At 39.2% G+C, this 17902-nt stretch overlaps 1 protein-coding gene across 1 annotated transcript; it reads left to right on the top strand.

The window, feature by feature from the left end:
• The first annotated feature begins 973 nt into the window (after positions 1-973).
• On the top strand, positions 974-7017 carry e2f3 (E2F transcription factor 3). The gene is made up of 7 exons (XM_044138789.1): positions 974-1186; positions 1428-1560; positions 2073-2292; positions 3527-3658; positions 3765-3879; positions 3961-4141; positions 6168-7017. Exons 1-7 carry the CDS (start codon positions 1139-1141, stop codon positions 6389-6391), a joined length of 1053 nt encoding a protein of 350 aa, XP_043994724.1. The 5' UTR covers positions 974-1138; the 3' UTR covers positions 6392-7017.
• Positions 7018-17902: the final 10885 nt, after the last annotated feature.

Here is a 17902-nt window from a genome sequence, read left to right as displayed (position 1 = left end):
AGTTTCTTCATTACTGGCTTTAGTAGTGTGGTGTTTTGCTCATTTCACTACAACTTATTTATGACCTCAAAGGAACGTGGATCTTGGAATGACATCCAAACCATTTTAATTGTTCAAGTTCCAAATTAAGACACAAATAGGATCGACATCCACAGTGACCGGTATTAGTATTTCCTAATAGTAAGATTAGCCTTAATAACAACGTATTAGCACAACTTTAAAAACTTGTCGCACCATATTTAGTAAAAAAAGGACTGTGTCAGACATATTTAATGAGATATAAATGAAGTGAGGTGCACAGTGATGTAACGCAGCCATTTAGATTTTGATGCTGCTGGGCTTATTTAGAAAATTCTGACATGTCTGTTAATTTCTCCCAACTATAAACAGGAGTATTTCAACTTCTAATTGTAAACGAAACACATAAACGGCATATGTCGTTTTTATCAATCATTGGATATGAACATTTGGATGTTTTTCCCCCACCAATCTGAAAAAGTTTGTCGTCCGCGTTAAAATGGTCGCACTTGGAAAACTTGGTACTGAATTGGTTTTGTGGTTCTTGCTTTAAAAACTCTTAAAATAACCGGTGCCTGAATACGGTAAACGTTATTAAATCAAACTTTGCTTAATAACGCCTCACGACGACTTCAGTAATGCTTACTTTACCCGTATTGATGCAAACATATGGTTTTGTGACGTTAGAACATCTAAAGTCTATTGTTTCTCGTAGGATTTAGTTGGAAGAAATATTTGCCTCAGTTCTGTCAAATTCTCAAATGCAATAATACTATACTACTACTACTACTACTACTACTACTACTACTACTACCACTACTACTACTACTAATAATAATAATAATAATAATAATAATAATAATAATAATAATAATAATAATAATAATAATAATAATAATAATAATAATAATAATAATAATAATAAAAATAAATATTTCGGATGCTTTTATTTTGAAGGGAAACTCTGACGTTTGTGTATATCCGGAGGTTGTACTGGCGTGCTTAGCCTCGGCTGAGGCGATTTGGCGGGTAATACTTTTGTATATTTCTGATTTCGGTCGGCGCATAGTCTGAAGCAGGACCAGAGTGATACCAAAGTAACTTTTAATTAGTGTGCGAAATGTCGTCAACACCAACAGAGGAAAGAAAGTACTTTTGCAGCCCTGAGGTAAGCTAGGAAAGGGGGGAGGGATTGTTGTTTCAACAAGCTAAGCAAACTTTTAAGTTAGCCTTTGCTAACTTTACGCTGCAGACTCGTGCGTCAGGTGATACACGGAGTCGAATTGCAGCATTAATTGCTTGTCGTGTGTGTAATAGGGAGCTGAGAAGTGAATATTGAATCAAAGTCGCCCCATAAACAGACTTGGAAAACTTTATGAACGTGTTTGTTTGCTAATATTTTCTGTCAGGCAAATAGCAGACTGGAACTGCAGGGCCGTGTACCTCGCGAGCCTCAGGACGAAGGTGGGACCATGGAGTCTATCGCTGGAGCGAACCAAACCAAGATGGGCATAGCCTCTCAGACCCATAATATAAAAAAAGGTGAGGCTTTGCAATCCTGCTTTTTTCCCCCCTTTTATTGGTCAAAACTTTGCCTCAGAACTGCAATACAAATTTTGTCACATTAAAGGCACAAATATTTAGTGTGTATTTATTAGGTGAAAGTACAATGATAATGTTATTTAAAAACGAATTAACTGGCACAATGATATTGCAATGAAAATATATTGTGGACTTCAGTGTCTAGAGCTGCAAAGCTGGTAGAAAGATTCCTCAACAAAAACATTAACTAATGATTGACTCTGGAGGCATGCATATTTTTGGAGATTTTTTTATTTTTATTATATCAGTCCTAATGGAATTTATGAAAACTTTACTTATATTTTGATAAAACGTGAAAAAATAAGATGCTATGACTACAGTTTAAATGCTAATAATCTCTATTTAAGTGTTAGTTTTGTAGTGCAATGACCTAAGTGTCTAATACTTGTTCCAGTTTTGATATCAGGGTACTATTTTTGGGTAATCCCCCCCCCCCCCCCTCCACCTCACAGAAGCCATGCTGCTGTTCCAGAAGACCCGTGCCGATAACTCTCTGGTTCTCCTGACGAGGAAGTTTGCTCAGAGAATAAATCACTCTCTGGGTGGAGTGGTGGACCTCAACCTGCTCTCATCGGAGCTCAAAGTGGCCAAGAGGCGTCTGTACGACATCACCAACGTGTTGGAAGGGATCAATCTCATGAAGAAGACGCACAAAAGCCACCACCAGTGGTTGTAAGTACTGTTCATATATTATCGTAGCCAAAATAACTCTTAACTGAGCTGGTAGGCAGTACATAGTACTAATTGAAGTCGATTTTTTTATTTTATTTTATTTTTTTACTAATGTGCTCCTTGGGTTTCCGTAGTTCAGAGTGATAGCTCGCCCATGGCGGCCATCTTGTTTGACAAATGTTTTTTTACAGCTTTTGTTTATTTGAACTTTGAATTCAGGTGAGCTTTATGATGGAATATATTAGGACCAGACAAAGCTTTTATTTCTTAAATTGCAAGAACAAAGTCTAATGACAATTGCGTTGAAATAATATGAGAATAAGGTTGTAATACAATGAGAACTCCTTTTATCATATCAGTACACCTGCCATAATAATAATTTTTGCTGGACGATAAATTGTCCCAGAGGTTATTGCGATAAACGATGCTATTGTTGTTTTGAGATCACTTTCAAGTATATTGATAACAGCATAATAAAGCAAGAACAAGTTCTCAAAAATTAATAAACTTCACATTTTATTGAGCATTTAACACTGCAGCTTGAAGACATTTTAAATATATAAAATTAATAAACAAAACCAAAACAACAAATAAAATGAATTATGAAGTCTTTGTAAACACAATTGTCCCTCAATCAAAGGAATAATTGTGACCAAATACCAGAAAACCTTTATCATCCAGTTTGTGGTAGAAAGAGAAAAGAGAAAAACAATAAATCACCCAAATGGAAGTTATTAAGCTTGTTCTAGTTTATCATGTCATTAATTGATTTATTGTGACAAACTAACAGATCAGCATCAAATTATTTTCGATAGCAGGACTTTGAAATGGTGGTTTTTGAATTTCAAGAAAGAACTACACAAACTGAAATGTTTATGTCAAATCTTGAGAATTTTTGAAGCTTTTTTTTTTTTTACCAATAAAACAAAGGTTTTCTTGTAATTTTAAGTCGAATTGCTTCCTTATTGTGCTAATATCACAACTATTTTCTTGTAATTAAATAAAAATAAATCTTGTTGCCATAACCTGATACTCCGTCGTACACCTAACAGTAGGAATGAATGAATTAAAAGCCACTTTTTCAAAATATTTTCTGTCATTTTGTAATTTTATTTTATTTTTTTAGACAAGAAAGCAAAAAAAAAAAAATCTGATATATATATATATATATATGTATGAAAAAAGAGATTTTATTTTGAAGTGGCATTGCCCGGATCCATTCTCCTGTGCCCAGGGGCGGCCCTGTGGAGGACAACCTCGCCAGAAGCCTGGAGGCTCTGATCGAGGAGGAGGAGAAGCTGGATGAGCGCATCCAAATCTGCGCCCGGCAGATCAGCAGGCTGTGCGAGGAGAACCTGCATGACAGATATCCTTGGGGCTTTCAGCCTCCTCTGTCGGATATATTGGACTGTTTTTGTCTCACATTTACCTGCAAATGCACATCGGTTAGTTTCCTGAACTCCTCCGATCACGTACGCCTACCTGACGTACGAGGACATCAGGAGCATTTCGAGTTTTGAGCAGCAGACTGTGATTGTGATCAAAGCTCCGCCCGAGACTCGCCTTCAGGTGCCACATCCGGAGGAGGTACACAGATCAGGACGATTTCAGATTCTTCTCCAAAACTCACTTCTTAATCACACCGTCCTCTTCTCCTCTGACGCTCAGAGCTTGCAGATTCACCTCAGAAGCGCCAACAGACCCATCGATGTTTTCCTCTGCTCTGATACACCGGTTGCCATGGAGACGCCGGCTGCGGGCAGCACCAACGGTGGACAGGTCCAGCTACCCGCCTGTATTAGATACTCCTCTGCACCTCCATCCTTCTCAATGCAGACGTCGACTAAAGGTGAGCAAATCCCTTTATGAAGGAAAAGAAAAATCTATATGAACAAATCAGGCCGTGTGTGGAACAAGGTTATTATAGTTGACTCAAACTGAAAATGAGAAGACACTTTCATTAACTGAATAAAGAAATAAAAACAGCAATTAATGTGGAAAAAGTATAACTAACTGGAACTATATTGTTTGTTTGTACAACTAAAACATACTGAAATTATAGATATAATATCCTTTGTTTTTGTGTTTATGTATATATTTTTTAGCTTCTTGAACTGATGTGAAATAGATTTTTCTTCCCCCTCCACACAAGCAGTTTACATCAGCTGTTGGCAAATTACTCAACTCCATACTACTGATGGCGCTTACGCTAGTCCACAAAATGATGATTACAAAAGTTGGAATAAATACCAGTGTCGGTTTTTTGTTCAACAATAATTTAATCCAGTTTTTGAATTGGTTTATTCTGTTTAGTATTTATTACTCAATCAATGTACACAATCTCTATGTGCTACTTTCATCTTTTTGAATTCTGCTCCAAAAATGAACCAACATATGAAAAGACTAAAACTACTGTTATAACTAATTAAAACTAAGCTAAAACTAGACAATATTTAACTAATAAAAAATAACAAGGACACTCTAAAATCTAAAAGTAACTGAATTAGACAAACAAGTCACAATAAATTCAAACTAAACTATAATAAAAACCCAAACCTATTATAATCCTAGTGTGGAAAAGTAATCATTTCCTAAATAACCTAATTCCCAAAGTACATATGAATAATGAAGGACTAGAAAACAAATGAACAGCACGCATAATGAAAAAACGAAGACAAAGCTCTGCATCTTTTTCTTAATTTCCTTCATATCTCAAAAAATGAAAGCTGACCGTATTTCTTAAAATTTGACTCCCTTTCCCCTAACAGTATGAGTGAGTTGTTCCAGTACAATACAAGATTACATCTCCTTCACCCTTCTATGATTTCAGGGAATCATCCCCTAAACTTGGTGCAGAATCCTTTTAATTCAGTTACATTAGGTTTTCCACTGTCACTATAATTGTCACCCATCTTCGTCTCAGTCACTTAGAACTAGACCACATCGATACCTCCGTTTTGTTTCTCTGAGCCAGTCAGAGGTGGTTTTGATTCATCATTATCCTGCTGCAGAACTCAAGGGAATTTGAGCTCAGGGTCAAACAGATGGCTGGACTTTCTCCTTGAGCAGAATTCATGGTTCCATCAATTACAGAAGGTCATTTATCTCCTAAAGCAACAGAGCAGCTCCAGATCATGACACTTCCGCCAATTTGTATGTCTTTAGGTGTGATGTTCTTTTTCAGTTCTGCTGGTTTTGCACCAGAAGGGACATCCACCTTCCAAAAAGGTCCACATTTGTCTCGTCGATCCATAGATATAAATGTTTTATATCAGTCTATCAATAATTATTGATTAGTTTTTCCAATGTTTGAAATATCTGAGATACTGCCAAACGGTTTATGACGTTTTCTGTTTTATTCACAGTTTCCTCTAGAGCTGTTGGACTCATTTACTCCTTTCATTTCACGCCATGTTTTTTTTTTGTCGTTGTTCTTAAGGAGTTAGGCTTAAAAATGGTGAAACATGAAACTGCTGCTGCACAAGTTACTCAGCATGTTGTTGCTAGGTACATCCCCCAGAATGCTATGGGATTCTGGTTCAGCGTTCAGTGAAATTATTGAAAATTCTGTCAGACATATTAACTATTGATATTAATCACATGTCTATTGTGATATTTATTACCAGTTTATCGCCCAGCTCAACCGCAGTAACTGAAAAAAGTTACAAGATTTGTCACTAGTTGATTTTTCTTTTTCTTTTCTTTTTTTGAGAAGTTGCTTGCTTGAGGAGCCTGAAAGTGGCTAAATATAGCAACTACATTGCAACAGTGGGGTGACTATAGTTAACCACACATATGCAGACATGACCTGGTGGGTGGGGCATGATTCATTTTTCTTTCTCCATCTCTTCCCCCTATCCCAATTGTCTTTCCAGAGGATGCTAACAGTAGCTGTGAAACGAAGGGTTTCTCACACCCAGAGTCTGAGGTGACACCACACTCGACACTAAGTTTCATCCCTTTGACGAACTCGTGCAGTATCCCCGCGAAACTCGAGCATAGCTACGCCATTTCGTCTCCGATCTCCTCCCTTGGCGGGGAGCGTTGCCTCATCAGCCTGACCACAGATGAAGGCGTCACCAAGTTCTCCTCAGCCTGACATGGAGATGCTGCGTTGCTGAACAGACTCGGTTGGAATCGTCACACTGGATTTGCTCCGGAAATGCTAAGAAGTTCAGGCTTATTGGCTGGGTGCTGTTGGACTACACTGTTCATCTATCTGAGATCATGAATCTGTTTAAGATTGAGTGAGAGAACATGGATAATTTTTCCTGCTGGATGTCAAATGAACTGTAAAGACATTATAAAGGAACAAACTCGGTTATAGGATGTGACTTGAATTCACTCACTGATTTAAAAATAAGGTCAGATCCTCGAAGAATCTTTCAACCTTGGATTTAGTTTGCTGCAAAGGCGGAGCAACGTTAGGTATGTTTTATTTTCAAAGTGCTCCATCATGAATGGGCAACACGGGGCATAAATAGTGTCATCATGGGTGGCGTGATGATGTCACCATGGAGTTTCCATAGCATCTGACAGCCATTCTGTCGTCCCATGGTGTCTTGAAAATACATCCATATTTTGTACCCACGCTCTGCCATTTTATCCCAAGATTCCAATCCACTTTTTGCCTGTAAGCAGTGCCTTTTATAACCACGTACTTTACCATTTTTTATTGTTTTGGTCTGCAGGTGTTCTTGATGAATAAAAGAATCGTAGAATGCAGAAATCTCACGTTTAATTAATGCTATGTGATTTTGTAAAAGACTCTGTTAACTTTTATTTCCTTTGGCTTCCTCATTGGAGCCTGCTGACTTTTATAAAATAGAACCCCTGATCAAACTAAGACTAAGTTGAGCCACCTGCTGTTAGTAGAGATTATTTATTGGAGTTACATAAAAATGGTTACTTTCAATAGAGTAAGAGCACGTAGGTCCGCACCCTACCCACTGCTCTCTGCTAGGCTACAGCTAGTTCCCTGCAGTGGAGGCTGTCTTGAATGCTAAGGCTTGTTAGCACGGCCACTGATGACAGCAGATAAAGTTTCCCTGTAATACGTTGCTTCTAAGCCATCAGCACATTGAACAGTGCATACACATGCATGTTTGACAATACTAAGACCTTCCTGTTGGTTCTGATTGGCTGCATCCACCAATTGCAGTTTTAAAACTGAAATACCTTTATTTCCAAATTGTTAGTTTCTTTCCAAGCTGAAATATTTCCAGAGTCAATTTTGACAGGCTGCGCAGCAGCATGTTGGGGAGGGGTGATACTGGACTACTTTTTGCAGCAGAAACTCCTTGTTAAAATAACTGTGAAGACTAGTTACTGTTGGACGATAGATTGTTTTTAGGTTTTGGTATTGGTAAGCAGAATAAGGCTGTTCCTGACGTCACTATGGACAATACAGGTTTAAAAGCCTCGACATCAAGTCTGAATCCGACTCAAACTGGTACATTTTGTACGTAATATTTGTCTCATGAAACCCTTATATACTATAGGTCTTGACTCTTGGGGTTTTGGATTGGTCCATTTCCCTCTACTGCAGTCTTATTAGAACTCCCTGCCAAGACTCTGTCTGAAACTCTCTTTACTTTGTAGTTTTCTCAGGTCTCTAGCTCTTACTTGCTCTTCAGCCTTCTGATCCATAGACTTTTGATTGCACTCTTAAGTGTTTGACATTGAACATTGCTGCAGTGAAAAGTCTCATGACAGTATTTTTGTCATCAAACCATTCAGAGAGTGGTATGCCCATGCAGACAGTGTGCCCTCTGGTCGATGTTAAGAGTGGTGGGGGGAATTGTCTCTCGATGATGCTCTGGACCTCTGAAAGCATCGACTTTTATTTCTCCGTTGTCACAAAAGCCCTTTATGCCTTCCATTTAAGGACCTGCCCTACATTACGAAACAATTTCAACTGTGACAACTTAATAGTTGTCGGGTGCATGCAGCTCTGAGGGCGTTAACTGTATTTCAGCACACACTTCGACTTGTCATGTTGGGAGAAGCTCAGGAGGATTTGGCAACACTAAAGAGAAGTACTGTTTGGTTTTAGTCTGTTTGCCTGGAATTGTCCTGGTTTATCCATTCAGCTCTGCTAAAACAATGAAACTGGGTTCTATTTGCACTTTTTTGCTGCATATTCAATGTCTAATTTAGTCTATAATATTATGAGTTGTACAAGAATAAAGTCAGAATATGAGAAAGTCGCAACAATATGAGAAAAAAGTCATATTATGAGAATAAGGTTGTATTATAAGAATAGTCAGGATATTACCACTTTATTCTCATAATACTACAACTTTATTTTAGGAATTATTTAGACTTTATTGTTCCAAGACTTATAGTATTTTCTTAGCATGGCTGCAATAATCCGTTGTACATGAGAGACAGAATCTTAAAAAAAGTAGAGACAACATTTAATTATTGATCAGACGTGAACTGTAGCTATTGAGTTGGTTTGCCCACAGTGCCTGAGGGATTTTGGCATACAGTTGCATGCAGATCATCTCCACATCTTTCAAAATTCGGGTTCAGCTCTCTACAATGATTTTCTATGTGGTTTAAGTCTAGATACCTAAGCACTTCAGGAGCTTGTTGTGGTTACTTTGGAGCCACTTCTTACTTGATCTGGCTGTATGTTTTGGGTCATCATCATAAGAGACCAAAACAGGACGTGTCTGTAATGCTCTTACTGAAGGAAGGAGGACAGTGTTGCCCTAAATCTCATGACTCCATCCTCACCTCAGAAAAACTCCCACAAATCTGCTTTGGTGATAGTGGTGAGGAGCAGTGGTGCTCAAAGTCGGTCCTCATCCTGCATGTTTTAGTTCTCTCCCTGGTTAAAGCAACTGGATCAATTGATGGGTCATTAGAACCCCTAAGAAGAACATTGACATGCTGAGGAGGCTGTTACTACCAGCAGGGAGAGAACTAAAACATGCAGCGTTGCGGCCCTTGAGGACCCAGTTTGGACACCACTAGGGTAGAGTGAGATATTTAATCAGGAACTAAATTTATCACATTTTTCTTCTTTTGGAAATTTTCACCTTTAAACTGTTTTGCGTCATTTTGCTCCATTTTCCACGCTTATACTTATATATTCATATTATTTGATTAAGTACGCCAACTTCTGTTGGTTTCGGGCCACCTTTGCTGGAAAATGTGCTGTTGAATGTTCCAAAGGAATGAGCAAAACCAACTCAAAAGACTAATTTTGAGAAAATGTATTAAACATTAAGATTAATGTTTAATACATTCATATATATTCTCATGAGACAGTTGACCTCCATAAGAGAAAAAATGTTTAAAATAAAAGCAGTACTTCTCCTCTGGGCCTCTCTTCCCATTCTTGAAGCACCTCAAACATTTCTCACCTCTCTCTCTCTTCATACTTGGTGTGAACCTCCCTCCCCCATGCAGTATTTATGTGGCGACACTAGGGGGCAGCAAGAGCCCACGGAATCTCAAAATGTGTCCGGGCTGCTCCAGACCCGATGTTGTTTTCAAACTGCCAGATGAAGCGTTACCCTTTGGTTTTCAGAAATGCAGCTCTTGTGAATTCAAGCGTAAACGAGTCAAGGTGAAGTGTGGAAGTTCTCTTGTCTTTTTGAGAGTGGAGAAGAAACCAAGGTGTCAAACTGAACACCTGCATACAGCGAAGACGTTATTTCAGAAACAAATATCGTTTCTTGTGGGTTTTTTATGGCGTTCTATGAGATGTTTTTGGTAAGAAAAACCTGTCCCGAAGTGATACAGAACATCTGCAGAATGTTCCAGACTCAGTCAGGTTAAAGGTTAGCAGATGAGGAAACACTCTGACCACTTTTTCTTTACAACATGATTGAGTTTTTAAATAAATTAAATGCTTTATTAAACCATTTATAACTAGAATTTTTTAAACTAATCCAAAATTCAGTGAAATTCCAAGTGCTGTAGTTACTTTTAACAAATTTTCTCGCACCTTCAGCATCCACAAACAATCTCTCTTTGTCTGAGCCGCAGCATCTCAGAAAAACACATCATCGCCCCACACATGATGATGTAATCCTTTGGCCACCCGCAGTACCCCAGTGGTGTCATTAGATGGCAGTGTTGGACCTGAAAATCCCCCCTCCTTGAACTCTTGTCAACCCAATTCCCCCCACAAACAGTGGCACACTCAGTCTGAGTTCATGGAGAGTCACTGGATCATTGCTGGTATTGATTCATGTGTGGTTCTGATTTTCTTTTTTTCTCGTCTTCTTCTGTGCCACTAAGATGAGCACATGGGGGGGAGTTTTTTATTTTTTTTAAATATTTTTTTAAAAAATTGGTTTGTATTGAGTCAGCCCTGGATGCCGGCGCACCTCCAGGAGTTAAAGAGCAGTCGGTTGTGTCTGTCAATCAGCCAATCAATTTCTCCATCAAGGTTCGTTCTTAAAGTGCTTTTCCTTGTCACCTGCAAACTAATGACGCACTGCGGGAGGCTTAAAGTGCTGAGCAAAATGCACAGATGGCTGGACTTTAACAGCGACATAGGGCAGAGTCGCCACTTAAGATAACATCCCTCAGGTTTTTGTGTGTTTTTTTTATGAAAAAAAAAAGTTTTTCACTCTGAAGGCCAGTCCAGCTATCTCTTTGTAGCCAAATTGGGCTACCGGTTTCTGCGTCGCACTGTACTCCCTTCGCCCAGGCTGCCGTTGCGACTGCTGAAAACTCACAGAGGCTGGAAGAGAAAACAAAACTCAGAGAGGGTTAAAAAGGGAGCACGAGAGAGGGAGAGAGCGTACTACTCGCCTCTCATTGGCGGCGTGGAAGCAGGCGTCGTCTTTTTACGTAGCGCCACCCGGCCAATCGTCTACCTTTTGCAATGTTTTGGGTTTATGAATGAAATGGATAGTGAGAAAGCAGCGCAGGAGTAGTTTGATTCACCACTCTGTAGCTCACGGTGGAGAGTATATTCTAAAAAAAAAAGAAAAGAAAAAAAAGGGAAAAGAACAGGTGTACCTGTAGTTTGTCTTGGAGCAGCTGTGGATGTTGATGAATGATTGGATGCTGGATTCAGAAGAAACTTAAGGTGGTTATGTCAGTAGAAACCTGTTGCCTAATCAGTGCTGATACGTTTTTCTTGTAGAAGTTGTGTATATTTGGAAGGTGCAGAAAACTAAACTTTTTTTTTTTCCAGAAAATACTCGACGCAGCTGTCCCTAAAGATTAAAGAAAAACAATGAAAAATATAACGGAGATTTGCAGAACACTCCACTGTACAAGCGCTTTCTTAAATCCTAGATGTGTTATATCATGTTATGACAGTTTGCTCTGACTACCGACTTATATTTGTTCACTACTTCTATATTTCACTCTGGTAGTGTATTTATTTTAAGTAGGGTTCTATTAAGTTATGTGTAGTAATTATCTTACCTGGGTTTGCTCGCTCTCTTTTAGCTGTTGAATTTTGATGAATATGTCATTACATTGTCAACTAACTGGTAGTCAGAGTGATAAGTAGACAACTTCCATGTTCCCACAGATTGTCTTTGAAACAAATGTCTTTTTTTTATTATTTTTTTACAGTATTTGAAATGGATGAAATTAACCTAGCCACTTAAGATACTTGAGCTATTTAATCACGAACGAACATTGTGAAAATAATAAATAAATAAATAATAGAGTAGCATCTTCCTAATTGAAATGAGGACAAATTGTCTTTATGTCTACACAGGGTTAGGGCTGTCACACTAAAAAATGTAACGGAGTGATAAATTATCCCAGAAATCATTGCGATAAATTATGTTATTAAATCCAACTAATATGATAAAGGAAAATATACCCACTCAGATAAAAAAAAATCTACAAACATTTAACATTCTAAATATGCAAAACAAATAAAACAATTGAAACAACAATAATTAAAACAGACTGTGAAGTTCCTGCAACCAAAACTGTATTTTAATAAAAAATATTCATTCAGCTTAGACATGGAAAACAGGCAAAAGTGCCAGGTAGTGCAAACCAACTACTTCCTACTGCGTATCAAATATTTGTAGCGTTTCTCAGCAGTATTAAAGGACTGTTGTCATTCAAAGATTATTACACTCATTTTAGTTTATCATGTGGTTAATTGATTTATTACTTATTGTGACAGGCCTACACACTGTAATCATGTCTTGCTAGAACATATTTCTGCTTCTGGATAAGCTAGCTGCTATGTAGCTGGATATCAAAAGGCCTAAAAGACCCATCAGTTCAGCCTTTCCTTTTTTTAATCTGTATTTTCAGTGTTTATCTTCCTGTTAATCTCTCACCCTGCATCTATTATTGCCAATCACACAAAAAGGCGGTGATTCTGCATTTTATTTCTTTGCAAATGTACAAATTGAGCAGGATTGCATCCAGACGGTCAATTCTTCAGCTGATCTACCTCCAGGGGTGGCCTTCATGGGTGACTGCCCTCCCCTCCCCGGAGGAGACGATTTCCAGGGGTATTGACTGTAAGATGTCTCTTTATTGATCACCCGAAGGGAAAATTACACATTATGGCATGTTTTCCCTCTTTCAGCATCACTGCTTGAATTGACCATTTTGAAGTGGAGTTTTTTGTTTTTATGGGGTTTCCAAAAAACACAGGCGGTGTAGGTGTGGTACAAACTGAAGTTTGAAGTACTGAAAGAAAAATCAACCAAAAAAAGCCTTGGCTGAAGAAAGGCCAAGTAAATGAAATGCATAAATGGTTAAGTTCATAAATGAAAAAGTTTCTAGATATTATTTCCAAATGAATGTTTTTTTTTGTTTTGTTTTTTTAAGGAGGTCATATCGTAGATCACTGGGCAAGCAGTCCATCAGGCTCCACATTAACTCTAAAAACTGCAAAGCAAAATTAAATTGAGACATTGAGAAAATGGGACGTTTTTATATAAAAAATGTTGCTATATAGATGAACTAAACGTTGAATAAAATGAGACTTCATTTATTGAAAATCTGAAAATCTTGCAGTTTTAAGATCTCGTTGCAGCTCAAGCACCCAGTAGAAATTGTCACTCCTTGCGGTTGTGGGTGGATGGTAGGCAGATCAATTTACTACTCCTACATGCATGAATCCATAGCATAGGTCAATTTGTCGACTGCGCATTAGAAAAAGTCATTTTATTCTGACATGCAGTCTTCAGGGGCTCGTCTGCTCAGAAGTCTGACCTCTTCCCAGGAGGCTTCGGCTGCAGCTTTGCTCTCAAACGTTAATACCACCCTGGACATATCGGCGTGTTCATATCCAGGCTTTGAACCGCCGGCCCCGCTCTCAGAAGGGGAGGGGCAAACTTTGAGGCTACGCTCCTCGTGATGTAGGAGTCGACTTGATCTGACACAGCTGGGATCTGGCTTTGATAAATGTGGAGCAGTTTGCATGTGAAGCCTGCTTGTTTCTTCTCAGGTTTTGAGTTTTTCTTTTTTCCTGGAAAGCAATTCACCTGCTTAACGATGATACAGCCGTGACTTTGGGTCTTCCCCCAAAAACCCCTATCTCCTGTGGGCCATTTACCTTCCTCAGTTCATCTTGGATAAATCAAACATTTGCTTAGACAAAACCAGACGTGAACCAGAACCTAAAGGCGTTTAGCCTTTGGCCAGTGGAGACAAAGGCCATCGCTTGTTATTTGCATGCAATTTGCATCAGATCTCCTGTCCCCCCCTGACTGTTTGCAATGTCAGGAGGCCAAATTAAACCGTGTTCCGTTTAAGCCTGATTTACATCTCATTTGCATTGGAGTTGCTTAACCGGGGCTACTTAGCTGAGTGACCCCTGTGGAAACTCCTTACCCACGCTCAGAGGAGGCAAGATGGCGCGACGGGCTAATTTCATTAAACCAAAGCAGCCGTTCGACTGAGCAAGTGCCTTTGGATGTAATCATTAAAAAGGGACGACGGCTTGCAAGCTGTTTGTAATCAGGCCGTTTCTGCGTGCATATGGACATTGTGTCATATTTACTGTAAGGATGAAAGATTAGGCATGGGGGGGAATGGCGGGCGGCATCAATCTCACTCAGCATCTCGGAGCAGGCACATTAATCATCACATCTAGGGGAAATCATCGCTCGGCGACCACTCTCCGCACACATGGCGACGGTCGCCGGATGCGGGAATGGACAGAGGGAGAGTTAGTGCCTCACTGAGCACAAGCGCCGCAGCCAATACTTCTTCATTGATCCTCGGAAGTTGAACTGGATCTTAGATGACATTTTGTTTCTCTTCTTCTGTTGCTAATGTGCTCACATGGCAAGAACGGGGACCCCAACTTCTTCTGCTTCTTCCAAGTTGATCATAGATTCCTTACCCAAAGAGGCTCCTGTTGCCCCCCTCTTTTCGTCTTCCTCCTCCTCCCCCCTCAACACTTTTACATCCGTTTTTATTTATAGAGGGAAAGAGAGGGATCCTGGGTAGATGGGTTCCCTTGGAAATGATGTGGGGGGATTTCAATAAGGAGAATCAATTCTGGTTTGTTTGTGGAAGCTTGCACACAGACATCAACCGGGGCAATATATCACCCACAGAAATTTCATCATGCTGTTTGTTTGCTTTGAAAGGAATAAGGGCAAGACATGGAAGCTAGAAACAGCCGACTTATTCCACAAGGAACCGTGGCCCTTCTGCGTGCTAGTTTTTCTTCTGGTATTACCTCCACTTCTGTTCCTGTTTTATTCCCTGAAAATAAGGTTATATCTGAAATTGAAAAGTAGTTGTAGTTGAATTCCAAGTTTGCAATTTTGTGTTTGTGTGTCTGAGGCTTTCAAGAATAGTGAGAGTATAACGTGCTACCATCTGCACAGCCAGTAGCTGCTACTATTGTGAACATTTATTTATGGTGCAAGTTAGAGGTGCAGAAAAATAATTGCTTCTTTAGAGATTCAAAATTGACTCAGATTCAGGTAGATTTAAAATCTGTTTAAAATCTGTTTTGAATACACGTAGACAAGTTTTGCATCTTTGCCACTTCTTTTTGTGATTATACTGCCTATCGCATTGTTTGTCCACTCACCTGCTGTAGAAGGCTTAGAGGAGCCTGGGGGAGCCAAAACGATGGCGGATAAATTCTTTCTAGTCGGCATTTTTTATATTTATCAACACAAAATAGGAAAGAATGTGCTAATGTTGATTTTGTGTGACTTTCCAGAATTGCAAAATTGTGAAAAAACATAGGGACTGCCATGACTTTATATGTTTAGAGTTGTGTAATATGTTTTTCAGTTTTCTCACAATGGGTTAGATCTTCATTTAATGAAGGCTGGGGTTTTTTGTTTTTCTTTTGTGGGCTCTAGTGTCCCTTATTCGAAAGTAGGCTGACAGGAAAGGGGGAAGGAGACGGGGGAAGACATGCGGCAAACGTCGGCCGGGTCCGGGAATCGAACCCGCGACCGCCGCATCGAGAACTGAAGGCCTCCAAACGTGGGTCGTGCTATCCCCTACGCCACCACAGCACGTCCATGAAGACTGGGTTTTAACCTAGCCTTCGTTAAAAGTTCTCTACAGATTTCTCTTTGACCTGCTGTGTTCACTGGTCTTCGTGAGGCTCTTTGCTCACTGCTACTCTCTGACATACTTTTGAGTACTTCACTCTCCTTTGTGTTCTTCTGTCACATAACATCTCAAAAAATGACTTTGACGGTTGTGGTTGTAATGTGGCCAAAAAGACTTGAAGTTATTTTAGTCTTTCAGCAGGACACGGTACTGTAGTTCCTCTGTCAGTAATGTTTCAAGGCAACCTCTTCAATACCAATCTAAACTGAAGACACAAAGGCCACAAACCGACAAAGTGTAATTATTATTTTCAGTTAGGTTAACCTTGAGATATAGACATGATTTCTGAATGCATTCCGAATGGTTAATAATGGCTCTTGTCAGACAAATGTCACCTAAAGCCCTGCACACCTTCAGGCACAGTGCTTTCATTGGAATCCCATACACCGATGAATGAGTGTACGGGTGAATAGTAAAAACCCGCAAGAGCTGTCACCTGCACGGAAATGTAAAACTACGATAAAATCCTCCGTTTTGCTGAAGAATTCATCAGAAGCTTTCATTCGCATTGTGTGCGCATTATTCGAGCGCGCTTCCATCATTTAAGAGCGGAATATGACTCTTGTTTCCTGCCGCTGCGCTAATCCCATCTACAGAGGAGAATGAAAACGCCGTTGTTAGCTAAATCCATTATTCCCTCTGTAAGCAGACCAGGCAGCACTCACACGCTCATTAGCAGTGTTTAAGTGTTTGGTGCAGTGTGAGGCACTTGGCTGCAAACCCGCGCACGTGCGCACACACTCGCCTGCTACGTCTAATGAGGGAGAAGGCCTTGAATGGTTCCTATGCTGTGATGCATTAAAGTTTAATAACCTGTCCTTTCGCTTTGCTCTTAGGAACATGCTCCACAGCTGATAATTGGAAAGATATTTGCTTCTTTCTCTTGTCTCTTTTGTCTAATGGCTGCTTTCTCTTCAGCTTGGGTCCATTATTTGCCCTTGAAGGAGTATTTCTTCTCTTTGGCTCTTTACTCTGAGCTTAGCTTATGAAAAAGGTGAAAGTGGCATGTTTAGTTCGGCAGCAGTTATCCCTGTAACATTTAGCCCGTACAGTGATGGCGAATGAATAGGCATCACTCATGAATAGTCCGAAGGCAGTTGTGCTATTAAATTTTAAGGTGACTGGCGTTAAATTAGGTGTAAACAGTTCTTGAATGTAAAAGAAATTCCTGTAACAGCTAAGCTCGCAACGGATAAAGGATGTTGTCCTCTGCTTTTGATATTTTTGATAGCCTGTATTTCACTCTGTTCAAGGTGAGGAAAGAAAAAAAAAAAAGAAAAAAAACCTTAGCAAACCAAAAGTTTCCAGAAAAAAATAACTGAAACTAATAACAGAATTTGTTGTTTGATTAAAAAATTTCCAGCTGTATGTTTACTAACAAGCTTTTTGCAATTCTAACCTTAACCTGTGCTCGATAGCTATTGAGCTAGCATCCATGTAGGCTAATTTTTATGACAATGGGGCAAACACGGCAGCTCTTTTTTAAGTCAATAAAAAGAAAAAAATAGCGTTTTGATTTATAACTTTTGCCCTGACATTCAGAAGAAAAACAAGCATTATGTGCGTGTGCATTGAAAAGTGTTCCATCGTGAATCGTCGGAGCTGGAATGTCGCACTGAATGATAAAATAATCAAGGTGGTGCTGTTGCTATTGACTAAAACTTAAAATACAACCTGATGCTAAAATCTTGTAGGTCAGTTTGTCGGTGACCTCCCCATTTGAGATGCCTTCTGCTATAGCATATAAAACTGTATTCACTTCTTAACTAAAGCATTTCAAAATAAGCAAACTGTTAAAAGCTGAAGGTCTTTTTATTGACTTTTACAAATTATTGTAAAACTGTATTATGCACCAATCTTGCATGATGACATGATGCATTAAGGGCTTATGAGACCTTTATGAGGGTTTAATGTTTGCTTCAACAATACATTTCATAAACTGTTTTTAAAAGAATCTTCAATTAGTGTGGAATGATCCTGTCCAGGATTAACTCATCCTTTCATCCTGATTTTTATGTTTCTCATTCTAAGATGGGACTTTTCTACCTTGCAAGGAGTTTGA

This window comes from Gambusia affinis, linkage group LG14 (genome assembly GCF_019740435.1).
Source record: "Gambusia affinis linkage group LG14, SWU_Gaff_1.0, whole genome shotgun sequence".
Lineage (NCBI taxonomy): Eukaryota > Metazoa > Chordata > Actinopteri > Cyprinodontiformes > Poeciliidae > Gambusia > Gambusia affinis.
The sequence above is the reverse complement of the archived record's forward strand: the minus strand, read 5'-3'. Positions and strand labels throughout refer to the sequence as shown.

Coding starts and splice junctions, on each gene's coding strand:
- e2f3 (XM_044138789.1), top strand. CDS start 1,139: ATGTCGTCAACACCAACAGAGGAAAGAAAGTACTTTTGCAGCCCTGAG. Junction 1,561..2,072: donor GACCCATAATATAAAAAAAG/GTGAGGCTTTGC, acceptor TCCACCTCACAG/AAGCCATGCTGCTGTTCCAG. Junction 2,293..3,526: donor AAAAGCCACCACCAGTGGTT/GTAAGTACTGTT, acceptor TCCTGTGCCCAG/GGGCGGCCCTGTGGAGGACA.